At 40.0% G+C, this 27,063-nt stretch overlaps 1 protein-coding gene across 1 annotated transcript in view; it reads right to left on the bottom strand.

The window, feature by feature from the left end:
- NTRK2 (neurotrophic receptor tyrosine kinase 2) overlaps nucleotides 1–27,063 on the bottom strand; it is a gene marked incomplete at its 3' end in the record, with an annotated part of 190,785 nt that overhangs the window by 56,306 nt on the left and 107,416 nt on the right. Inside the window, exon 13 of the mRNA XM_083355860.1 lies at nucleotides 17,911–18,099. Within this exon, the coding sequence (XP_083211986.1) occupies nucleotides 17,911–18,099 (189 nt within the window). The remainder of the gene's footprint in view (nucleotides 1–17,910; nucleotides 18,100–27,063) is intronic.

The following is a 27,063-nucleotide window of genomic DNA, read 5'->3' as shown; positions in this document are numbered from 1 at the left end:
AATGAAACAGACATTTGAAGGGCAGTTGCCCTAAGGCCCAGCAGTTGTAGGATGGTGTCAGCTTGTTAAAGAGGAAATACTGTGCGGAAACACCCAAAGTACACATTGGTAACAAACAGAAGAAAGTTTCTCCTCTGTTAGTATCTACAGTTGCCTATCTGAATGGAGTAATCTTTGAGGAAGAAAAGAGGTATTCTCATAATTAATCCATGGGTTGAGAGATTCTAGGAGCAGAAGTCCTTGAGCTATGTAGCAGGATAGCTTTTGGTGAGAATATATGACTAAGAACCAGACATTTAAATAAGGGGACAAAATGATGCTTTGGAGACATAGAAAAAAATTGCACATGTCATATATTTACACAAAAGGCTTGGGGCCCTTGGTAACCCATAAGGCAAAATGTTACCAATGGTAAGTAGGTTAATCTGTTGTGAAACAAAGAAAGGGGTAATCATACTAGATACATTGAAGCTTGCATTCTGCAAATTATTGGTGCAAAACATATCTCTTTCGGTCTTGAAATGACAGTTTCTCATAAATAGTTAATGTAGTTAGGATTCAGCACTAGTGTGAATATATGCTGATATAACTTTGAAGATGCTTTTGAAGGTGCAGGAAGGCTTGATGTGGATCTAGCCCAGAACTCACTGTGATAACCCTGTCAAACAATCAGTAGAACCTGAAGGTTTAAGGCAGTTCATTTACCTCAGGAAGCTTCAGCTTGTCCCTTTTATGACTTGTGGACTTCAACTCCCAGAATTCGTCAGTCAGGCATGCTGGCTGAGGAATTCTGGGAGTTGAAGTCCACAAGTCATAAAAGGGACAAGTTTGAAGACCCCTGATTTACCTTGAAAGAGAGACTGTTCTACTATGAGAGCTCCAAGCCACAGGACAGTTTGCTATTCCATTTGAAATAGTCTATAGTTGTGACATGAATAAGGCCATGGACAGAAGCAGGGTGGAGACAACATCAAGTTGTTGCAGTTCCCTTTGCATTCTGTTTTATGAAATTCTAAACACTTATTTAGAGTGGTGTCAGTCTTACTGCTTGAGTAATCTATCCTCGCTGAAGGGAAGTTCCTCAGGTCGAGCCTTAGCTTTCAGCAAAGTGGAGCCAGATGTAGTAATGCATAGTGATGGAAGATGCTATCATTTTGCTGAGTCAGCGGTATGACAAAGTGTATTTAATTCCTACTTGGCTGCTTTTGTTTGAGGGGAAAACACAAATGGATCCTTTACTTCGCTTCTCTGGCAAATGAGATAGATATGGGGATATGCTTTCCTACCAAAAATATTTATTTTGTCATCTTGTTAATATGGCGGGAAAGAGCTCCTGAAGGGTATAACCTCCCTCCAAGTCTATCCAATTTTCTGCCATCCTTTGTTTATTGGAGTAAAAAATACTGCCGACAGTGGATACCTAATTATTATAGTACAGGCAGCACCGAGATAGGACACAAATACTGGAATATGAAAATAGCAGTCTTTCTTTTTTTACTTCATAAAAGTATGCAGCGTGGTGAGAAGTCAATGGCATTGAGGTTGATTCAACTCAGGAGTGTCTGGTTGTCCTCAGCAAGAATGGAAGCACTGGAAAGAGGACTTGTGCAGTGGAATAAATAGAAGGCTGCCAAAAGACAACACCAAGAAGACTATCCTCATACCCATTTTTTCCCTGTATGTAAAGTGCCTTCTTCAGAAAAGCTGGGTATTTGATCTCTTTCTGAACATCAGATGATTAGCATCCCCTCTTTCTGGTTGAGAAATTAAATAACTTTTTTTCCAGTAATCTTGTGGACACAGTCCAAAGAATTAAAAAAAGTGATACTTGAAACAATCAGTTTGTAAAACTAGAAAAGGTGGCCTGAACTTTCTAAGATATCATAAGCTATTATCACCACATTACAGAAAGCTTTGTTTTCTGACGCTTTCTCCAACAGACAAGATTTGGACAGATCCTGCAAAATAAGTTACTGTTATTATTTACCTATCATCTCAGATCTGATATAGAATGGGGACACTGGATACTTCTTTTCTGACCTAAATTAAAAGCTGGATCACTGGCATAACATGATCTTGGCATGATCCTGAAACCTGGTTGTGTGAAGTGGGGAATCAGCATATCATAGCTTGCACTCCGCTGGGCTTATCAGCAGTGACAAGGACCCCAAATCACTGTATTTTCTGCTTTGAAACAACAGCAAGAGGATTCACAATCCTCTTACTGCAATATCCAGAAAGCAGTCATCTGCTGATAAGAATTAAGATCAGAGGGAAATGAAAATTCTGTAGCTCTACTAACCTTCTTGCTTCCTGAGTGGGCTTGCTGGAGGCACTTGCTGCATTGAGGTTCCTCAGCTGTGAGTCCAGGTGGATTTAAATATGCATGAAGATGTGGCTATCTCTGAAATAGAAGCATTTTGTGGACCTCCGGAGGTAATAACTCGTTCTACCTATATCCTATGCATACATTTCATCTGCTTTTTGCTATTATGTTGGAGAACATTTTAAAGGTAGAGGTCACCTTTTCATTCATTATGTTGAAAATATTGGTGAGGCACCATATTTCTGCAGAGGCAGGAGGACTATTGAGGAAACCCATTGCCATAATACATTCCAATCTGGATTCAGGTCTTAGTACAGAACTGAAAACCCTTTGGTCTCTCTTGGAACTGAAAAAGGGCATGTGTCCCTCTTGGATTTTTCAGAACTTTTCAATATTATTAATTCATGCTATTTTCCTGGCCTATTTTCCATGTATATACTGAGGGGAATAGTTGTATGGGGGAATCCCATAATATTTATTTATGTATTTGCTTATTTGTATCTTGCTTTTATTATTTTTACAAATAACTCAAGGCAGGCAACATATCCAACATACTTTCCTCGTCCTATTTTTCCCACAACAACAACAACAACCACCCTGTGAGGTGGGTTGAGCAATGAGTGATTGGTTCAAGGTCACCCAGATGGCTTTCATATCTAAGGCAGGACATAATAGTTACATTCTCAAAATATGATGCTAGGGAATATCTACTCAACACACCTGTGCAGACAGACAGGCAGACAGACAGTCAGACAGACACACACACACACACACACCCAAAAGAACCTGTTTAGGGTTTTTTCAGGGTTTGGGTTTTTTAAAGGTAGGAATGGGAGCAGTTTACTTCTCAAAAGTCTCCCATTCTGACTTTTAAAACCCAGGGGGGGGGAATGGGAGAAATAAGCATCATTGAATTGTCCTCTGAAAATTTAGGACACTCTTTTGGTAAAGAAGTTATTTTTTCAGTTTTGATTGATTCATTAACAGCAAATATTTCTAAATCATTCTGATATGATCAAACTGATTCATTCTCCTGGCTTTTTAGTTAATAATAATCTTTTCTATGAGGGCTATTCCTGAAAAACACTAAGACAGGGTTTGTGACTGATTCCAGAAGGTTGTTATAATGATAAGCATCTTAACACTCTCTTCGGAAGCTGACTTCATACACTAGTACTTTCTAACATAAAGTAGAACACCACCAAACGCTACAATAAAAACAGCAGGTACTATAATCCTGAGCCCTGAAGAGCTTTATAACTCAATACCAACACTTTGAATTGGAAGAGGAAACAAATGGGAGCTTGTGAAAATTGGATAAAATTGGTGTAATGTTTTCATCATCTCGGCCAATACTCTTGCTCCAGTATTTCGTACTAACTGAAGCTTCCAGATCTTCTAAAGCAGCCTCATAAGATGTTCCCAGAAGAAAAAGATTACTGTAGCAAAGCTATTTTCATTTAAGTAAGACCATAATTGGTACTGCAGCCTAACCTGGTAAAAGGTACTTCATGCCAGAGAACATGAACCTCTAATTGTAAAGATGGATCTCAAAGCACCCTCAATCTATAAGCTTTGACCCCTTTGGAGGAATACCATGTCTTCCAAAATGGCTGAACATCACTGACCTGGACAAGTAAACCATCCACTAAAAAGCATTTTTACCTTGTCCAGATTGAACTTCAATTTGTTGACCTTTATCTAGTTCATTACTGTAGGCATTAATTCAGCATTTCTACTGTCTCATCGGAATCTGATGAAAAGGAAAAATGGAGTTTAATGTCATCCACATACTGATGTCACTCTAAATCTCTGAATGATTTTGCTTAGTAACTTCACATTAAATCTTAAACAGCATGGAGAACAAAACGGAGCCTTGCAGAACCCCACAGTATAAACACCACAGAGTAGAGCAGAAATTCCCTAGTGCCCTCTTCTAGAAAAACCTATCCAGCTCTGAGTGGGATTACTACAAAGCTGTGTCAACAAATCCTTTGTTCAGAAAAAACTTCATTATTGAAGGATGGTGCAGAAAACAGCTGAGAGGCTCAGCAAAATTAACAAGATCATAAAACTCCTTCCTTCCCAGCAAAATTCATCCCATAGTGTGACCACAATGTTTTCAGTATAAAAAAACAAATAAATTCTAATTAAAAGAGATCTGGAAATCTAATTTCAGCCATGAATGGATTTGATCAGATTCAGCCATTACTTTTAAAACACCTTACTTAAGAAAGGCACCTTAGTCACAAGAGAAAAGTGATTCAGGTCTCCTGGGTCCTGCAATTCCCCCCCCCCCCAAAAAAAAGTGGTGTCACAATGGCCTCTTTTAAGAGTCATGTACAGACAAATTTATACATTTCATGGTCTATCAAAGGACAGCCCATTCCCTTAGATCAGGGGTGTGCAAATACGGCAATTTTGCAACCTGTGGGACTTCAAGTCCCAGAATTCCTGAGCCAGCCAAAATACAGGGAGTTGAGGTCCACAGGTCGTAAAATTGCTGTTCTTGCCCACCCCTGCCTTAGATGTAATAAACATGGGAGGCCAGGGGAAAGAAAATACCTGAGTGAACAAACTCTACCAAGCACCTTTTGACCACATCCTCAAACTGAGAATGGAAAGGCATTCAAAAGAATTTGACCTGACACTAGCCCTCTACTGGACTCCCCAAATTGTAAGGTTTAAGGCATAATGAACAGGACTAATTTTATCCTCCAAGACTCTAACCAACAGCTTACAGAAGTTTACAAAGAATTATGTATGATATGAGCTTTGCTAGATTTCAGAAGCCACGACCTGCTTGGAAAAACACCCTTTCTCTCTCTCTCTCAATCAAATTTTTATGCCACCCATCTCCCCTACAAGGTGACTCTAGGAGGCTTATAGATTATACTAAAAACTATGTTAGAAGACCGACACCATAGTTTTTATTGAAACTCCATCCATTACTAATTTCTTTCTAAGTACATTAATATTCAGGATGCTGGCTTTCTAAGTAGCTTTTGCTGTGTGTGAATTTTTTGGGGTTTCAAATAAAAGAAGTAAATTCATAATAACCTTTAGTCAAAATATAAAGCTGTGTGGCATACCTGCTGTGCATCAAAGAGTCTCCAGACCTCAGTTGATTTGCTGCTTTAATCAGATTTTTCTCCTATTTTCCTAGTTAAGCGTTTTAGTGACTATTAATTTAAATTAATTTAACATGGCCTAGAGCACCTGTTTACCAACTGGCCAAACATCTGCTTCAAAAAAGAGCTTTTTAGTGGGTCTATCAATTGCTCAGTGAGAAATTGTCCATTATATTTGTGCATGCTATGCCAAATACAATCTAAACATCTGGATGTCTGTGCAACCAAACATATTACATTTATAAGCCACCCAACTCTCTGACCACAGGTGTTTAATTCATTGTTATTGGGCAGGTTATGTGCTTGTTTAATTAGAAGACATGTTTGAATTGTATGCATGGATTTTCATTGTGTTCTTTTCAAATTTCAATACACCCAACTCTCAAACTAGGCGTGAAATAATAACAAAAGTTCAATTGTGCCTAACTCCATCTTCTCTTCCCTATTCTTTCTTAATTATCTTGTGTATACATGCAAATATTAATAGCACAAGGATGGATCTTGGAAAAGACATTTTTAAATCTGAGGTGCATTTATCAGCCAGGACATTCAGTGACTGTCCAAAGTTACAATAGTGCTAAAAACGAGATTTATGAATTGTGGCTATCGCAGTGCCCCTGCTATCACATGATTGTGATTTGGGTACTTGGCATCTAGCTTGCATTTCTGACAATCACAGTGTCTTTCAGTCACATGATCACCATTTGCAATATTCACAGCTGTCTTCTGACAAAGTCAGTTGGAAACCCATCAGGGGGTTGCAAGTTGGGAATCATATGATATCATGACCTCTTTTAGGGTCAGTGCTCTTCAACATGTTCATGAATGATCTAGCTGAGGGAATAGAAGGAGAGCTCATCAAATTTGCAAACAACACCAAGATAGGGAGAATGACTAACACTTTAGAGGAGATTCAGAAGGAACTTGACAGTCTTGACCATTGGACCCTTGCTAACAAGGTGCAGTTTAGTGGTGAGAAAAGAAAAATCCTGCACCTAGGAAAGCAAAATCACAGAAGAGGCAGTATCTGGCTGAAGAATAGTAACTGTGGGAGAGATTTATGTGTCCTAGTGGACCACCACTCAAGTATGAACCAGCAGTGGGCTGCAGCTGCAAAAAAAAGGCAGTGCAGTCTTAGGCTGCATTAACAGAGAGGGATAGCATCAAGATCACAAGAAGTAATAGTATGGCTTTATATTGCACTAGTGAGGCCACACTTGGAATACTAATTCCAGTTCTGGTCACCAAGATACAAAAAAGACACTGAGACCCTAACAAGTGTGCAGAGAAGAACAACTAAGATGATCAGGGGTCTGCAGGATAAATCATATGAGGAACAGTTAAGGGAGTGATTTATGTCTACCCTAACAAAGAGAAGAATTAGGGTGACATGATAGCTGTCTTCAGTTCATGAGGGTCTACCACAAAGAGGTGGGGGTCAAGTTATTCTACAAAGTTCCTGAGGGTAGGACAAGAAGCAATGGGTGGAAGCTCATTAAAGAGAGGTCCAACCTGGAATTGAGGAGAAATTTTGTGACAGAGAGAGCAACTAATCCATGGAACAGCTTGCCTCTGAGTTGTGGGTTCTCAAATTCCAATGACAACCATTTGTCCAAGATGACATAAGATCTCTTGATGTGGGCAGGAGGAAGAAGACTTCCAAGGTCCCTTCCAACCCTATGATGCTAAGCCCTCAGTGACTAAAAGCAAACAGCTGCTAGATATTGGTCTGCCTTCCTTTTTATCTGCCTCTTGCCGCTCTTTCTCCTGCAACTTTTCAAGACTAGTATTTTTTATCACGAGTTTCACAGAGTGACTATTTTAAGCATTCTACTTCCCCTGCCTTCGTTAGCAAAACCCAGCCAGCTGATTATCTACAAATTCTGCTTCTCCCTTTTCAAAGGAAAGCTTGGGTCAAAAAGTACTCAATTATAATGAATTGCATGTGGCTGTAAGAGCAGTTAGAACTTAAAATGTTAAGGACGTTAGAAATTTAAGTGTGCCTTGCTTACCGTGCTACCTCAAATGGTATGCTGAGCACAGAGGCAAACTCCTGAATGAGCAGCGGTTAATTTTGTTAGCTACTGCCATGTCAGTGATTACCTAAGCCCATCATATGAATGAACAAAGGGACCTCGGATGCATGTATGGTAGCTGCCATGAAAAAGAGTTCACCATATTGAGAGGATGGTGACTGGGAATTGGTGCTCTGGTTAACAGCATGATTAAAAAAGAGCCTTGGTGGAGCAGTGGGCTAATGCCTCCTTAAGTAACACCAGCTGCCTGCAATTAGTGCAGGTTCGCATCCCACCAGGCTCAAGGTTGACTCAGCCTTCCATCCTTCCGAGGTAGGTAAAATGAGGACCCAGATTGTTGGGGGCAATAAGCTGACTTTGTAATAATGCCGCTTGGGGTGTGTGTGAAAGCCCTAATAAGCAGGCATATACATAGAATGAAGGCTACTGCTAAGTTTGTAAAGCCGCCCTGAGTCTTCGGAGAAGGGCGGGATATAAATGGAATTAAAATAAATAAATAAATAAATGATTACTGCAATGCACAAGATATAAATCTGCAATTTAGTTCTCTGGCAAATAAGTTTCCATTCATGTCTGGGGAAATTTGCCCAAAATTATTCCAAGGGCAATATTTTTTTTTTCTATGAAGAAATGCAATGCTTGAAGATTTAAGATTTAAGTCTACATATTAGAAAGAAGATGGATAAAAGTCTTGAACGTGAAAGATATAGGGCTTTTGAGTCAGTAGGAAAGTACACTGATGTAGACAATTATGCTGCAACTATAGCCTAATCTTCACTGAGCCTCAGCAAGGAAGCTGGGCAGTTCTGCTGTCCTTGCACAATTTCATACCAGGAAGTTTCGAGGCAGGTTCCTCTATCCTTCTATCTACTGGGAGAAGGTCTATCATCCCACAAAATGATGATGGTCAACCTTGTGGTCAACCTATCAGAAGATATTTATACTTATGTCAAAGCATCCCCATCCCAGAAGTATGCCTACGTGTTTGGAAGAGTGTGGTTTGAGATATAAAGCAGAGAAGTTGGAACTGGAGAGCTTTCAGTGTTACTGTATTTCTAGAGCTTCCAACAACTGAAACCAATTTCCTCCGTGAATCTATGTTAGTCAGGGAAGCGGTCTCCTCTCTCACAAACCCTCATCTCCCATTGTGTTTGTGAATGTGCATTTATCATATATTTTGCCTACTTTGTAATCTTACCCAGCACACAGACCCACACACTCACCCAAAATGTACCCATTACTGGATTCTTGTGCGATGAATCTATCAATCTCCATAGAATTCAGTCTTTCAAGGCTAAGAGACAAAAATCAGGTGTTCAGTCTTTCTCACAACTAAGGGGAAAATAGCCAAGGCCATGGACCAACAACTGGATAGGGAAGGTGTGTTTCGGCAGTACTTGCTGGGCCATCTGGACCATTTCTTACAGCACCATCTCCATAATCCATTGTGTCATCCATTCTTCATGGAATGTTTCATGTTGGGAAAAGAAGGAAAGTTCCCCTTTTAAACTGGAACAAGAATAGCTGGCTTAGCAGTGGTTGGAGATGAGACTTAGGGGATATGTCCCTCAAACACAGCAAAGAGTTTTATACTGCAGCAGCCAGGATGTGACAATGAACCCACCAAACAAACCATAGTCAGAAGTAAATCTCCACCTTCTTTTTTTTTCCCCAAAGCACTTTCCTTAGACCCCATTGAGGAATTCTTGATATAATTTCACACTCTAATGATGACATTTCTTTCAAATATGCAGGGGTAAACTTGGCTACCATTAAGGATGTTTGATATATTGTTCTCAGTAAACAAGCTGAGCAATCTTAACACCTCTTTGATTCAGACATTGATACAATCACAAAAGTATTTTCTGGGTGCACAATGTTCTCCTGATGTGCATCAGGAGTGTTACTTCCTAGAATGTCCATAAAGCAAGGGTCCTCAACCTTGGCAACTTTAAGACTTGTGGACTTCAACTCCCAGAATTCCTCAGCCAGCTTTGCCATACAGCATGCATGATTGCTTTGGCATTCCATAAATTTCTGGGAAATACCCTAGCTAAGAGAAAGTTCCAGGCCATTGAATGATTAAAAAGAAAATTAAAGACCTCTTATCCACCTTGTGAGTAAAGGTAGCCCTCAACATATGACCACAAGAGCCCAAAATTTCTATTACCAAGCAAGGAAGCCAATTTCATCCCATTTTACAACTTTTTTGCCACAGTTGTTAAGCAAACCACTGCAGTTGTTAGGTGATTCATGCAGTCGTTAAATGAATCTGGCTTCCCCCATTAACTTTGTTTGTTGGAAGCTGGCTGGAAAGGTTACAAATGATGATCACATGACCCTCCCCAGGACAATGCAACTATCATAAATAAATACAGGTTGCCAAGTGCCCAAATTTTGATCACATGACCACGGGGATGCTGCAATGGTTGCAAGTCTGAAAAGTGTTTGTAAGTCACTTTTTTCAGCACCACTGTAACTTTGAACAGTCACTAAATGAATGGTTATAAGTTGAGGACTACCTGAATCAGAAATTGGCAAGCTTTTATTATGTTTTTATTTTATCTTGCTTGATCCTGCTCCTCCAGTCTGGATTAGGAAAGTGGCGGGTAGCATAGAATAATTTGTTCAGATTTCTGTATTGTATGAAATAATCTAATAGGTTCAATTATCAGATACACATTTCTCTTGAAATTGCAGGGTCTGGATCCAATCTGAAAACAGAACATTAAACTCTGAAAATTATAGAGTGTTGTTTTTTTTAAACCTAGTACACCACCTTCAAATTAACCCTCAGGTCTGCTTTTCATATTCACTCTCTGATAGTGCTTCAAAGGATCTTTGTGTTCCAATAAAGGTTTGGAAACAGTGTTTAAATAAGAGCAATATCCAACAGCTCTGTTATCCATCTTGAATTTTGGGACGTTAATTGGAGAACAATGAGATTGCTGCCTTTCCCAATGTTTTTTAAGTCCAATCTGATAAAGAGTTTTGGAGAAATTGAAAAATACTTTATGACCTGGAGGAGGAGGAGGAGGAGGAGGAGGAGGAGGAGAAAGAAGAAGAAGAAGAAGAAGAAGAAGAAGAAGAAGAAGAAGAAGAAGAAGAAGAAGAAGAAGAAGAAGAAGGAGGAGGAGGAGGAGGAGGAGGAGGAGGAGGAGGAGGAGGAGGAGGAGGAGGAGGAGGAGGAGGAGGAGAAGGAGGAGAAGAAGAAGAAGAAGGAGAAGAAGAAGAAGAAGAAGAAGAAGAAGAAGAAGAAGAAGAAGAAGAAGAAGAAGAAGAAGAAGAAAAGGAGAAGAAGCCAACAGAGTATTCCACACATTAATAGGCTACTCATGTTGCTTCTGATTATATCACTGTGGAAACAATCCTTTGGAAGCAACAACGTTACTATTATAATTGAACACCAGCTTGTCAACAAGAAGTCTGTTGAATCAACAATTGCTTTTATTCCAGACTCTCCTCTGGAACTCTTGCCAGAGGCAAGGAACATAATGCAAGTACAGACACTTGATTAATTACATGATCATTTAATAACAAATTAGAGAGAAGTTTGACTGATTCGTGAATAGTTCTTTTAATTTACTCCTAGCATTCTTACCTTAATGTTTCTGAGATATTTTAATCCAAAGATAATTAACAACAAACACAAACACAAATTCATTAGGAATTAAAAATTAAACTCTTTTTTTTCCACTGCAGCTTGCAGAGTTCTTTTTCTTCCTTTCAGCTGACTCTTGCCATTAAAGTAAAGTAATCAAAGTAATCATAGCAAATAATAATAATGGATTTTAGAACAACTTGAATAATAGCCTCACATTATGTGCTATACCAGGGGTAGGCAACCTCAGCTCTTTTATGACTCGTGGACTTCAACTCCCAGAATTCCTCAGCCAGCATGGTGGAACTATGGCTCCTTCATGACTCGTGGACTTCAACTCCCAGAATACCTCAGCCAGCATGGTGGAACTATGGTTCCTTCATGACTCGTGGACTTCAACTCCCAGAATTCCTGAGCCGGCATGGCTCAGCTTGGAAACCTCTCCCTTTCCCCTCAGCGTGGCTGACTCAGGAATTCTGGGAGTTGAAGTCCACGAGTCATAAAAGAGCCGAGGTTGCCTACCCCTGGGCTATACTGAATCAAGCATACAAACAGACAAAATACACTTTATGTGCTTAACACATAAAATGGATACCTATACGAGTGCAGCAGAATGCACAAAGACTTGAATGAGACTAAAACCCTGGTCACACTGAATGCCAGACTGCACAAATGTCCCTATGTACATATAGGTGTGTCTGTGTAGGACCCCCTTGGAGGAAATGAACTCAGTTCATGGGAGGGGGGCATTGCCAGCAGGACGCACAAGCACTAAGGGGCAGAGCACAGTCCTGTTCCCTTCCTCCTCTTGTTCTCTGAAAGCATGAAAAGGTTCATCAGAACTGCACTAGGGTCCATCTGAAACATATAGAAACAGTAAACATCACAGTGGCAGCTGTAATAATAATGGCAGTGAAATGGATTCTAGATTGATGGATAATGTACAGGTAGTCCTCAACTTACAACTTTTCATTTAGTGACTCTTTGAAGTTACAACGGCATTGGAGAAAGTGACTTATGACCATTTTTCACACTTATGACCATTGTAGCATCTTCGTGGTCACATGATCAGAATTCAGCCACTTGGCAAATGGCTTATATTTACGACGGTGACAGCGTCCCGGGGTCATGCAATCACCTTTTGCAAGCTTCTGACAAACAATATCAATGGGCAAGCCAGATTCACTTCACAACTATATTACTAGCTTAACAACTGCAGGGGTTCACTTCTCAACTGTGGCAACAAAGCTCGTAAAATGGGGCAAAACTCCCTTAACAACTGTCTGGAAATTTTGGGCTCAACTATGATCATAAGTGGAGGACCACCTGTATATATTTGAGTCAACATTTTCGCCAAGAAGGACCGTAGATTCCATTTATTGGAAAATATTGGCAGCTGCCACATATTGGATACTAGAGTAATTCCGAAAGAACAGGCTTTTTTGAGTTGAAGGAGATTATCTGGATGAGTTGGAGCCACTGTCTATTATACATAAACAATACACAATGCATAATCTGAGTGGACGGCTTTTGAGCACAACTGAGGTGGCAACCTCATTGCAAAATTCCTCATAAATACATAATTGACATGGAATTCCTTTGAAATTTGTGCTTCAGTTTTGGAAGTTTATTTGAATAAATTATCTAGGAATTTGGATGGAATGAATTTCTCCTCCATCTCTGGGGCATGTTTTTTTCTGCACTAAGGACAAACATTTCATTTCCCTTAAACAAGATCAAGAAAAACCACTTGTACGAACAGATTTCAATATGTGGAAATATTTACTCTGGTTGGATTAATGTAATTAAGCGATAAAATTAAACTAATTAAAAGTTTAGAGATGAAGAGCTGGTGCTTGGATTTGTTTTTGGAAAAATCTGGCTTACTTTGTGATAATCCTGTACATGTTGGACATCTTGAAAAGAAGGTTAATTAAATAGCTGGACTCAAATTTGGGTGCACAGTTCACTGCCTTCCCAGCTTCTGATGTTCATTAAAAAAATAGCCATTCTTTGTGGGGGAAAGGGAAGGAAAAAGGAAAGGGAAGGGAAGGGAAGGGAAGGGAAGGGAAGGGAAGGGAAGGGAAGGGAAGGGAAGGAAGGGAAGGGAAGGGAAGGGAAGGGAAAGGAAGGGAAGGGAAGGGAAGGGAAGGGAAGGGAAGGGAAGGAAAGGAAAGGACCACTCTGACTGATTACTGTTCAAGATTACATGTTGAGAAAAAATGAACTTTGATAGGGTTATCCAATATGATATTATTTAATGGTTTTAATCATATAAAGTTCCTTTTAACTTATTTTCTTAGGTTGCTTCCTCTTTTGGTTTCCGTAGGAGTAGTATTTTTATTGGCATGAAGCCAGGGTCACAATTTAGAGAACAGTTGCAATTTGGAGGGGGGGGAGTGACTCAGGCACGGGAGTTAAGCTCAGTCTTCTGAGTCCAAGTAAGCATATGTACATCAGTTTCTACTTGCTTAGCAAGGACATATGAGTTCCAAATCAAGCAACAATTCTTCAAATTCTTATTCATGGCTATAGAATAAGCTGTCCTTATTATGAAGTGAGCTTATTTGGTATTCACATATCTGTTTTACAACCTGTGTAAATGCATGTGTGAAAATCTGTCATCGGAAAAATACTGATACGGCTTTTGTAATTTGTTCTGTTTCCAGCGTAATGTACTTTGTGGCTTAGGATTTTTAACACAAGTGAAATAGGCAAAACATTCATTTCTACAAGAACCACAACTAACACCTATTGACCACGTAAACCAGGGGTCTTCAAACTAGGCCCCTTCATGACTTGTGGACTTCAACTCCCAGAATTCCTCAGCCAGCGTGCCTGGCTGAGGAATTCTGGGAGTTGAAGTCCACAAGTCATAAAAGGGCCAAGTTTGAAGACCCCTGACGTAAACTAACACTATTACTGAAGATTGGGGATCCACTGACATTGATTACAGTTAGGTTGGTGCAACTTAGTAACATCAACCAGGGTGGTCAAAACAGGAACGATGCCAGTTGTGGCACTCCAATCCAGTCCTTTGGGATGTACGTTGATTTACACAAATATACAAAAGGGCAGGGTTTCAATTGTGTTTTAAAAGCACCATCTTGCCTTTTTTGAGCTGCAGATGCTACTGATTCAATTTCTCTTGGAAATATAAGCTTATATTTCCAGCATGGGGGTAACTGTTGAGATATACAGTTCAATAAATGTTTCATTTTTATTTTATGAAGTTGTAAATTTATATCACTGAATTAAATTAAAAGTTTACTAGAGATTGCCTGAGCGTGCACCGGTATGCTGCATATGGTTCCATTTTAGTGGAATGTCAGTAAAATCCAGGTTAGTGTTTAGACTGGAGATTCAGTGTGCATAAACAAGTGTAAGAATACTTGGGGTGGAAGTGGGCTTCGGTTACACATCTGGCCGATTGCCCCAATTTGGCAAAACATATCAACATTACTCATACTGTTATCAGGAAATGATGCAAATACGATGGGCATCTATCCTTTATTAACATTTGAAAATCTTGGGCAACCAAATGTGATGAGTCACAGACAATGGTCTATGATCAAATTATGTGAAGAACATGACTTTTCAGTTAGGGTTCAGATCTGAACATAGGTGGAAACAGCACTGGTTGTTTTGGTATGTATCTTTATTAAGGACCTGGGTGGTCAAAAATAATCTTCCTGATCCTATTACACCTCTTGGCTGTGTTCAGAACCATTGCCCATGCTGCTGTCCTGGTAAAGGATGGGGTGGGAGACACTCTTTTTGCTCCTTACTGACAGGACAATTTTAGCCACTATTTATTAAGGAGCAGCAGTTCAGCCCTTAACTCCTTGAGTGGTCTCCCAATGCTATTTAAATTCTGCATGGATTCTCCACTGTGAGAGGTCATCATCTGGTTTCTAGAAGCTGTGAGGAACTGGATGGGACACAGCTAAACTGGGACCTGCTTGCAAGGTTAACTGAAGGAAAAACCACATGAAAAGAAGATTTGGAATGAACTTGAAGAGGTAGAATTCATGGGAACAATAGTGGTATGACATTCCTCTGAATGCTGCAAATGCTTGTGGCCAAAAAAGAAAAAGAAAAAAGAAAAAGTGAATTAAAAACTAAGCAGAAATGCTGTGAAAAATGTTGAAAAATGATAAGGCTGCAAGTGAAGATGGAAACCATTAAAATACACGTGTGATTTGCTTACAGAATGGCAGTGCAACTTGTTTCAAGTGTGCACAAAGGTAGCCTCTGTGCTTGACAACTGGAAGAAAGCTGTTAATCATCCCCAATACAAAACGTAGGGTAACATATATAAATGCCAGAACTACAGGGGAAATTAGTTTGTTAACTTGCCAAGTGTGCCTGCAAATATGTTTGGCAGAATTAGCAGTGGGCTAATGCCTCCTTAAGTAACACCAGCTGCCTGCAATTAGTGCAGGTTCGCATCCCACCAGGCTCAAGGTTGACTCAGCCTTCCATCCTTCCGAGGTAGGTAAAATGAGGACCCAGATTGTTGGGGGCAATTAAGCTGACTTTGTAATAATGCCGCTTGGGGTGTGTGTGTTAAAGCCCTAATAAGCAGGCATATACATAGAATGAAGGCTACTGCTAAGCTTGTAAGCCGCCCTGAGTCTTCGGAGAAGGGCGGGATATAAATGGAATTAAAATAAAAAAATTTTTAAAAAAATTCTGTCCATACAGGTGGCCATGAGCAAAATCTGGGAAATGTACCTCACTTCATGCTGAATTGATTTTTCTGTTCAACAGGACCCTGTGAATTGTATAGCTGTGACAAGCCTTGTACATTTGTTGATTTATAGAATACGCGTGATAAAGTGAGTAGGCTTAAATTACAGAATGTTTTATGCAAATGTGGAGTTGAAGGTTAGCTCTCGAATGCATTAAGGGCCTTATATGATGGAAGTAAATGAAGTATGAGAATAAACAGGACGCTTAGCAAACGTGCTGGGCTCAGCAAGGCTTAAGAGAAGGATATATAACGTTCCCATGGTTGTTTAAATGTATTTCAAATATGTTTGTGGCTAAAGAAATGCTTACAGTGATGGCAGAAATGTGCTCATTGGGGATGGGAATATTTGTGTACTTATGTATGCAACATGACACAGTGTTGTCGATAGATAGTTTCAACATTGCGGGATGGATCTGAAAATGCTTAAGTCTGAGATCATGGTGGTTGTTTTCCACAGAGAATATGGAGTGAAGAATTGTTAAAGATGAACAGCTAAAAAAAAACCCTGAGCAAGTAGAATGTTCATTAAAGATGAGACGGATTTTTTTTTAAGATGTGCAAATGCTGGAAGAAAGATAGTAAGCGGTGTATTATAAGGGAAGAACGTATGTCAAAAGAAGTTACATTAATTACATGAAAGTGGCTTTGCCCATTCAGTTATATGGAAGTGATAGTAAGTACGGCTAGTCCTCAACTTACGGTCACAATTTACCTTTCTTGCCACAGTTATTAAATGAATCATTGTAGTTGTTAAGTTAGTAACACGGTTGTTCAGTGAATCTGTCTTCCCCGTTGACTTTGCTTGTCAGAAGGTCGCAAAAGGTTGATCACATGACCCTGGGACACTGAGCCGTCATAAATATGAACGACTTGCCAAGTATCTGGATTTTGATCACATGACCATGGGGATGCTATAGCTGCCGTTAAGTGTAAAAAATGATCATGTCAGTTTTTTTCAGTGCCGGTGTAACTTTGAACGGTCGCTAAATGAACTGTTGTAAGTTGAGGACTACCTTTATGTTAGGAATACCATAGGAATAAGGCAGAGACAGTGGTTGTGGCAGTCTAAAGAAAGCAGGGTCTAAAGAAGGGACAGGGCTACACATGAATGAATATGAATGAGTGTGCATTGAACACAAAAGTGAATTGTTGTTGCAAAAGATGTATAGGCTATGGAGAGAATATATGAACACAAAACAGATACTAGGAAGGAGAGGTCAGAGGGAAAGCAAAGTGGAAAGAGGAAGATTCTCTGTCAGATGCAACTGATGAAATCCTCAAAAAGAGAGAAAGGTAAGGATTTTGGAGAACAAAAAAGCAATGTCCAATTCAGTGCATGGATGTCGTGGAAGTAAATATGATTTTCTAGGAAGAAAGATATTAATGCACTGAGAGTGTTATTGATGTAAACTAGTAATGTTTTATTTATTTTCTTATGCCATTATTGCGCCTTACTTTGGCTCAAAATTTCTTATTCACTTTCTATACTTTAAATAATGTTGCTTATCCCCAAAGGGAATAGGTGATAGAAATGTGTGTACTGTATGTCTGCTATTGGTTTTACCTCAAAGTCTATGGAATCAACTATCCTTTTTATCCACTCAAATATCTCTGATTTCACCTGAAATGTGTATCACAGTTTGATCACCATTTGACCTTCACTGTTCAAAAGATTTAACAATCACTAAAACTTATTTCACCTGCTGAATTTGTAATTATATTCATTCAAAAAACCACACATTTTAAACTTTAAAGGTCAATGTTTATTAATCATCTGGCCAAAGAAATAAAAGATAATTAGAATCCATATATTGGATTTATTCCATTTGAAAATGTTAACAATGGGCCAATCTTAACCACACCTGATAAAATAAACTTTATTAAGCCCCATAAGTTGTAATATGAAGAAGCATGTTTATGGTTATATGGATAGACTTTACTTAGCATTCATAATCAATATCAGAAAGGGGGATAATCAATCATAAATTATATGCACTTAGGGAGAGGCCTAATTATCTACAGACATACATAAATATAAATATATGTAAATATGTACTTACATGTGTCAGGCTTGAGCTGACTGTTTGTAATTCCAAAATATTGAGGATTTTCAATTACAGGAATCTTTGTCATTCCAATAATTACTGCATCTGGGCCCCCCTCAGAAGAAGATGGCGTGTTGCTTCCATTAGAGATGTGATGAAGAGGACTTGCCGAATCGTCGTCATTGCTGATAACTGAAGAAGGGCCTAAAGTTAGAAACAAAGATTCCCCTGTAACTTGGCATAGTTCTTCCCTCCCTCTGCTGTCTCCTTGGCTGTCAAGAGCCCAGAGCACTTAGAAATTACATTCTATGACCTTGGTGGAGCAGTGGGCTAATGCCTCCTTAAGTAACACCAGCTGCCTGCAATTAGTGCAGGTTCGCATCCCACCAGGCTCAAGGTTGACTCAGCCTTCCATCCTTCCGAGGTAGGTAAAATGAGGACCCAGATTGTTGGGGGCAATTAAGCTGACTTTGTAATAATGCCGCTTGGGGTGTGTGTGTGAAAGCCCTAATAAGCAGGCATATACATAGAATGAAGGCTACTGCTAAGCTTGTAAGCCGCCCTGAGTCTTCGGAGAAGGGCGGGATATAAATGGGATTAAAATAAAATAAAATAAATAAATCTTCAGCACCACTGAGGTAGGTTGCCCATCCAAGGAACTGAGAGCATTTCTGCACAGCCATTAGCCTCCCCTTTCAAATTTTGGAAGCAGGTTTCTCCCACCTCAGCAGTGTCCCTGGTGCTCATACATTCTCCCACCCAGTACTCTTTCCAGAGCTACCAACAGAAAAGAGAAAAAAAATAGCCATCAGTCATTGAGCAGACCCCAGGCTCCTCATTCCCCTACCGGGTTTTGGCATTGAAGGAAAAAATGAGAATCTAATTGGCCATTGAGGTGGACCAGTAAAACAGTCCCTCATGACTGGGGAGGACAGATAGTACTCAATTACGACCAGTACTGAGCGGAAAATTTCTGTTACTAAGTGAGAAAGCTGTTAAGTGAGTTTTGCCCCATTTTATCACCTTTCTTGCCATAACTGTTAGGTGAATCACTGCAGTTGTTAAGTTAATAACACAGTTGTTAAGTGAATCTGGCTTCCCCATTGACTTTGCTTGTCAGAAGGTTGCAAAAGGTGATCTCATGACCTCCAGGACACTGCAACCGTCATAAATATGAACCAGTTGCCAAGCGTCTGAATTTTTATCACATGATCATGGGGGTGCTGTAATGGTCATGTGAAAAATGACCATAAGCCACTTTTTTAGTGCTCTTCTTTGAACAGTCACTAAACAAATGTTCGTGAGTCAAGGACTACCTGTAGCCTATTGTTGTAAAATATTATGAAAGCTGTACCAACAGGTAACATATTGCATCCTGGACGCATGGATTACACATCTCCTAAATCCAATCCTTAATATCTGGACTAATATTTTGGTGGTGGTTGTTGTTGTCAATATCATCATCATGACCACTACTATTCCCTGTGCTGGACCTCCATCAAACACATTACAAAACTGCTTTCACAATATTTTGCTTTGAACAGGAGCTGAGCTGGTTGTTAATTGTCTCACATCTCTAGGACCCAAGCATTGAGTGTTGTATGCTAGGCAGATCAGGGCAGTCCTTGTGTTAAAATAGTGGTTCCCAACCTTTTCTATACCCCGCACCCCTAGAACACTTCTGATATATTCTTGCACCCCTTACAAAAGTTTGAAATAACAGCAATGAATTATGCATATACACTATAATTTTGAAAACCCACATTTTTGCATCCCCTGGAATATCCTCTCGCACCCCTGGTTGGGAACCCCTGTGTTAGAAGATCCTTCAACCATTCAGCTCAGTCTTAATTGATATGTGTCTCTATATTTCCTGACAAGGATCTTTCTACTTGGCAAGCTAAAGGTAAAGGAGTCCCTGTGGATTTTACTCCGCTAATTGTTGCTGTCCACAGGGTACAATGCTAATCTCCATTCCAAGGTCATTGAGCCAGTGTTGTCCAAAGACATTTCCACAGTCATGTGGCCAGCATGACATCACGGAGCACTGTTACCTTCCCACCAAAGGGATACCTATTTATCTACTCGCATTTGCATGTTTTTGAACTGCTAGGTTGGCAGGAGCTGAGGCAAGGACAGGAGTTCACCCTGTCATGAGGCATTTGGGTCTCGAACCTGGGCTGCTGGCTTTCCAGCCAACAAGGCCAGCTGTTGAGCCACTGTGCCGCCCACTTGGCAAGGTGGGAGTTTCTAAATTGAAACAAGCACTTTCCCTGAAACAGTTCTTCCCCATTTTTAGGTGTTGATGATAACCTACTGAACTGAAAGCAATTATATTAATAATTAAATCTCTGTACCACATTTCCTCAAATGAGAATTGTACAATAATGTAGACCAGGGATCTCCAACCTTGGCAACTTTAAGACTTGTGGACTCCCAGAATTCACCAGCCAACATGAACTTTGGGCGTTGAAACTCACAGGTCTTAAAGTTGCCTAGGTTGCACACCCCAATGTAGACTGTGAACTACTTGAAGTGGAACATATTGCAAAATAAATGGGAGAGCAATATCTCAAAGTAGAGGCATGGACTGAATAACAAAAGGATGTTTGCTTTTTTTTTCTCCCTGTCCCTACAGCCTCACAAATTCCCCCAGGAATTTTTTTGAGCTCCGCAAAGTTTTGGGACTGCAGGGTAAATGTGGAATTTGTTTCTTGGATGCTATTTGTTGCTGGATAGACTCCACTGGCTTTCTCCCAAATTTTGAGCAAACATAATGAAAAAATAGCAGGCACACACGTGCAATATATACTCTTACAGACAAATTACAAGGGAGGCAGAGTAATTATTTAAATTAAAATACATAGCTAAATAAAAATGATTTAAAAGGTGCCGAAAGTTGGCACAATGCACATATCTTTGAGAAAGATATTCCAAAGCTGAAATAGCATCAGTGGAAAAGAAAATCTTTTGCTTTGTGAAAATACTTTTGCGTTTTCATAAAAACACTCCTTGAAGTAAGTCCTCAGCCAAAAGACTTGTACTCCTCAAGATCAACAACATATTTTATGTATTTCCCAATATTCATTCCATTTGACATCACTAATAATGTATTTCTAAACATTTCCATAATATGAGGAATGCTTATTTATTTAGCTGAGTATATTTCAATAATCAAGGCTTCTTGAGACATTAAAATAAAACATAGTAGTAGAATTTAAAATGTCATTTAAACTGGAACAGAAAATCATCCAGTTATAATTTTTAGATCTAAACATTCAAAGCTTCCAATTGCAACAATCCAGATGTAATCCTCATTAAACTCATTAAATTAAGACCTTTTCTCAAACCACATCACAAAGGCTTTATTCATGTTAACACTGTAATGTCTGAAGAGTTAATTATGTTCAGGAACAGAAAAAAAGCTCCTAAATAATTTAAACCCTCTAGGAAAAGCTGCACACTGGGCATTCTGCAACTCATTGCCAATAATACGAAATAAGATGGAAATGCAAATTATTTTTTCCTATTTTACTTTGTCTTCAGGTAATTTTTGACACTGAAACTAGATATTTTCAAATTTGCAATGATACTGGCTCCCAGTATGTGATATATCTGGTGCATACCCATGCACCCTTTCCAGCCCACATGGTACTTTTCATGTACCGTGGCCGCGCGAGTTGTGATGGGGGTTTCCCGATACTCCCATGTAACACCTCTACTCCGCGAGCTGCATTGGCTTCCGGTTGCCCTCTGGGTGAGTTTCAAGCTGCTGGTGATGACCTATAAAGCCCTAAATGGCTTGGGTCCGGGATATTTGAGGGAACACCTGCTGCCAGCATCAAGTTCCCTTCGTCCAGTGCGCTCACACAGGGAGGGTCTTCTCAGGGTGCCTCCGGTAAAAGACTGCTGGCAGATAACACCCAGGGGGAGGGCCTTCTCTGTGGGTGCGCCTGCCCTCTGGAACCAGCTGCCCGTGGAGCTTAGGACTGCCCCTGACCTTCGTTCATTCCGCCGGGACCTGAAGACCTGGCTCTTTGAGCTCTCTGGCCCAGGCTGAGAATTTTTAACTGGGGTTTTTATTTTTTAGGGATAATTTAATCTTTTTAAATTGTTTTTAACTTTTGTATTGGTTTGGTTTTAAATACCCTGTAAACCGCCCTGAGTCCTTCGGGAAAGGGCGGTATATAAATCTAATAAAATAAAATAAATAAATAAATACCCCATATACTATTCCTGACTCTGTGCACCCTGATGGTCCCTTCCCCATCTGGCAGCAGCCACTTATCTGCCTGCTAGCCTTGGAATTGTGACTTCCTGCTGACTTCCCCACCGACTTTCTCCTTGCAAGCTTCCCACAAGCAAAGGAAGAGAAGCCCACAAGCCAGTAGAAAATGATGGAGGGTGTGAAGGAGGGAGGGAAGGAGGGAGGGAAGGAGGGAGGGAGGGAGGGAGGGAGGGAGGGAGGGAGGACTTCTGATGCTTCCTGCCAGCTTTCTGTAAGGAAACTCAGTGAGGAAGCTGGCAGGAAGTCAGAAGTTGCTTCCATTCCCACTGCTTTTTTGCCCAAACACCGTCATTCTGTTTCTCTGTTTAGGTAAGGAAATATCTCTGAAGTGATGACCCAACAGGGCGCTGGTTTTCTAGTGTCGTGCTAAAGGCTAGGTTGAAATTAAGCTTGGCTTCTGATGATTTCATGGATTTCATGCAGTCTAACTTTTTTGGCAATATTATGGAACCCATTCTACACTCCTCTCTTCCAACATTTATTTTATTTTTTCTTTTAAAATTGCCATTCAAGCTATAAACCTGAAGTTTTATGTTGGTATTATCTGCTCCTAAATACTAATCAGATCTTCCAAAATTCTAATCAGATCTAACTCTACTTATCTTCCATATCAAGGGTGGGCAGGAGCTGCCATTTTAAGATAAATATATGATTGTAGCTCAGTAAACTAAGTTCTATAATAAAAATAACATTTTAATCCATTCTGCAATATGGGGAAAATATACCTTATTATTTGCTCAATCTCACTATGCCTTCACCGGACAGAATTACAAGTTAGGCTCTGGGGGAATGGCAAGACATAAAATAAAACCAGTAAAGGATGTGGACAATCCTTTTCCACCTTCTGTGTTCTGAATTATCACCCCTATCTGAATAATTGCACCTTGCAGCATATATACCATCCATTTCTTAATGGTTTTCCACATAAACCCTTTGGGATAGTTGATCAAAGAGGGATGGACTAACGAAAAATTACCTAGCATGCTTCCACAACCAAGGAGAAACTGGAATATGGATCCCCTTAGGCCTAGTCCAGCATCTTGATCCCTACATCAGATTGGGCAAGGAAACAATACTGACTACCTCTGTATCTATTGACATATCATGTAACTTGTGTCTTGTATTCATAAAAAATGTATGAATGGACATTTATCAAAGATGGAATACATTAAACCCATTCGAAGTAGGTCACAGAGGAATAAAAATTTATTCTACTGGATTCAGCTAATGGAACATGTAGAACAGGGTGTCAAACTGCCGGCCCGCAGGCCAGATGCATCATAGCAAAACCATGCCCACCCCATGGCCGGCAATGGCAAAAAAAAGTCACGATACGTTGCAACATGTCACATGACATTGCGAGTTTGACACCCTTGATGTAGAAACTATCAGAATAAAGTTCTCCTACTCAACAGCAGCCAGTTCTCAGCGCAATGGTACTTAAAACAAGAATAAGTTTTGTAGTGTATGCCTGTAAAGCATACACGGAAATGTCAGCACAGCAGGGGGCTGGACAGTTCCAGGCTATAACCGCTTTTGGCGGGAAAGCCTGAATAGAGCGAGTCGTTGACAGCCCCAGGGCATGGTCAGCTCTGGCGGGAAGACAGGGTTTAAATCCATTGGCCACCTGCACTGGCGGGAAGCCCAGGTTTAAATCTATTGGTCACCATTCACCTGGGCAGGTATAAAGAGACGCCAGGTAACCCCTTTGCTCCAGCTTCATTTCTGACTCAATAAAGAAATACTACCCAGCTCAAGTGTCCGCCTCTCCGTACAACCACGCAACATTGCAAGTTTCCATGTGAATTGGGTAAGTGGAGAACACTTGTTGGGGCTGGCCAATATTATCAGAAGTTATAAGTGGATGAGAACTATAGTGCTTTAGAGACATCAGAGAGAGTGAATTATTCTGGCATTCAGACCTAGCCAGATTTGATAGTCATTGAGGTTGAAATGTATAGATGTATGTGCTTTTGAGAAAAAGAGAGAGCTACAGAAGTTTGTACTTCAGAAAGAGAACAATAAAAGTTGTGAGAATGCCTTTGTTTTTACATGTCAATCTCTGGATAAATTATAACAAGTAAAACTAAAGATATTGCTTCTTAATACGACATGCTTGGATATGTGATGAGATAATAAGGTGAGACGATAAGGGAACATTTATCATTTCTTGTCCAAATGAATGGTCCTAATATAACACAACTATATGCAAGGACAGGAGTTGAATGAGCAATGTGGCTAAAAATACATTTGGAATTCCAAATGATTTTCAATATTCTATCTAAACATTTTAGTTTAATTATGTTTGGATGTATACAGGTAGTGCTCGAAGTATGACCACAGCTGAGCCCAAAAATTCCACTGCTAACCAAAGAAGTTGTTAAGTGAGTTTTCCCCATTTTACGATCTTTTTTTATCACAGTTGTTAAGCGAGTCACTGCAGTTGTTAAATGAATCAAATGGTTCTTAAGCAAGTCTGCTTCCCCCATTGATTTTGCTTGCTAGTCGAAAGCAGCTGGGAAGGTTACAAATGGTGATCACATGATCATGTGACCATGTGGATGTTGCAATGGTTGTTAAGTGTGGGAACCGGTCATATGTCACTTTTTTCAGTGCTGTTGTAACTTTGAACGGTCACTATGGTTGCAAGCCAAGGACTACCTGTATGCCTTTCAGAGCAAAGGTATACTCAAGATGAGTTACGTTGCACCTGTTAAAGAGGTCTGCAGCTCCAGATATTAAATTCTAAACAAGCCAGCATACAATGAGAAGCGTTTTACAATTTACAAAATGACCAAACACTTCAAAAACATGAAGTGCTGGTCAAAGATGTCTTGAGGTTGCAGCATGAGAGCTGGTGAAAGCTCATGTGAATTTGATGGCATATAGGGAAATTGTGAGTCTTGGTTGCTTAAGAGCGGAAGAGTGCCTGAGGGTAGAAAAATTGCTGAGTTGTATCATTTGGCATTGTAATATAAAGCAAGCAGGTTGACAGCAGCGGGCTGATCTTGTCTGGGCAGAATCAGCTCAAGTTAGCACTTGGCGGGAATTCCTGAAGGGAATCTCAGGGCTGTACCCTAGACTGCAAAGTTTTAAAACAAAAACATCTTAGAGGAAGAACAGTGGCAAAACACTTCTCTGCCGATGCCAAGAAAACTGCATACAGGTAGTCCTCAACGTACGACCACAAATTGAGCCCCAAATGTATGTTGTTAAGTGAGAAGCTTGTTAAGTGAGTTTTGCCCCATTCTAGGACTTTTCTCGCCACGTCTGTTAAGCAAATCAGTGCAGTTCCTAAATAAGTAGCATGGCTGTTAAGTGAATCTGGCTTCCCTCCTGTCTTTGCTGGTCAGAAGGTCGCAAAAGGGGATCACGTAACTCTGGGACACTGCAACGGGCACAAATGTGACTCAGTTGTCAAGCATCCAACTGTAAATCACCTGACCATGGGGCCGCTACGGCGGTTGTAAGAGTGAAAAATGGTCATAAGTGACATTTTTTCAGTGCCATTGTAACTTCAAACTTCGAACGGTCGCTAAATGAACTGTTGTAATGGTCTCCATGTGGTTACCAAAAATTGAGCTCGGCTCAAGAGTGTCCTTAACTTATTTTTCTCCTAAATAATAAAACTGTACAGGAGTCAACCTCACTTTGTGTTTCCTTGACATGGAATTCTGATAGAGAGGATTATTTGGTGATTTTATGTTCCCATCTCTACTGCCTAGGGATAGTATGGCATTGATGATAACAGGAAGCGTTTATATGGGCTCAAGCTATAATTGTATAAGTGGAAAATCTTCAAACAAAGGCCCTTTTGTCTTGCAAGGTTTCACAAGATGAGAAAGAAATCCTGGGATAATGCAAGAATGGAATAGGTTTTAAGGTCTCGCAGTACCTGCGGGGTGTTTTTTTGTGAATGCCATCTTTGTGATGCAACAGATGGCAAGACTCTGTGTGTTGGGGGTTTGCTAAACATCCATATATTTAAAGCTTAATTTGTCAGTACACTTGACAAATGAGTAAACTGCCACACACAGTTTTAATGCTTGCTCATTCCAGAGACAAGCTATTAGGCAAAAGGCTACATCCCAATTTACTCAATGCAATGTTGAAATTACACCACAATCAAAGGCAACTGCTGTACAGCCAAAATTCAGTTAAACAATCAGATTTGTAAGTGGAACTTAAAGAACACAGAACAATTTTCCAGAGAGAGTGTAAAAATACTCGCTTTGGACTGAAACAAGTATTCATTGATGGACCAGATCTCTGAAATGTACAGCAGAAATCTGCAGGCAAAGGGGATCTTTGTGCTTTACCCAAATCCTGAAATGCCTCTATGTCAGGCTTAAATGGAAGGCAGGTAATTGTCATAAAAGATAGAATAGAGAATATCAGAGTTGGAAGGGACCTTGGAGGTCTTCTAGTCCAATCCCCTGCTCAAGTAGGAGGCCCTATATCATTTCAGACAAGTGCCTGTCCAGTCTCTTCTTAAAAGACTCCAGTGATGGAGCACCCACAACTTCTGAAGGCAAGCTGTTTCACTGGTTGATTGTTCTCAATATCAAGAAATTTCTCCTTAGTTCTAGGCTGCATCTTTCTTGGATTAGTTTCCATCCGTTGTTTCTTGTATTGCCTTCAGGTGCTTTCGACAATAGGTTGACCCCCTTTCTTTGTGGCAGCCCTTCAAATATTGAAACACTGCTATCATGTCTCCCCTGGTCCTTCTTTTCACTAGACTAGCTATACCCAATTCCTGCAACTGTTTATCATATGTTTTAGTCTTCAGGCTCCTAATCATCTTTTTTGCTCTTCGATGCACCTTTTCCAAAGTCAGAACATTTTTTTTATAATGTACTGATCAAAACTGGATGCAGTAT

The sequence above is a fragment of the Vipera ursinii genome (assembly GCF_947247035.1).
Source record: "Vipera ursinii genome assembly, chromosome: 2".
NCBI classification, from domain to species: Eukaryota; Metazoa; Chordata; class Lepidosauria; order Squamata; family Viperidae; genus Vipera; species Vipera ursinii.
Note: the sequence above shows the minus strand (reverse complement) of the source record. Positions and strands in the feature narration are given on the sequence as shown.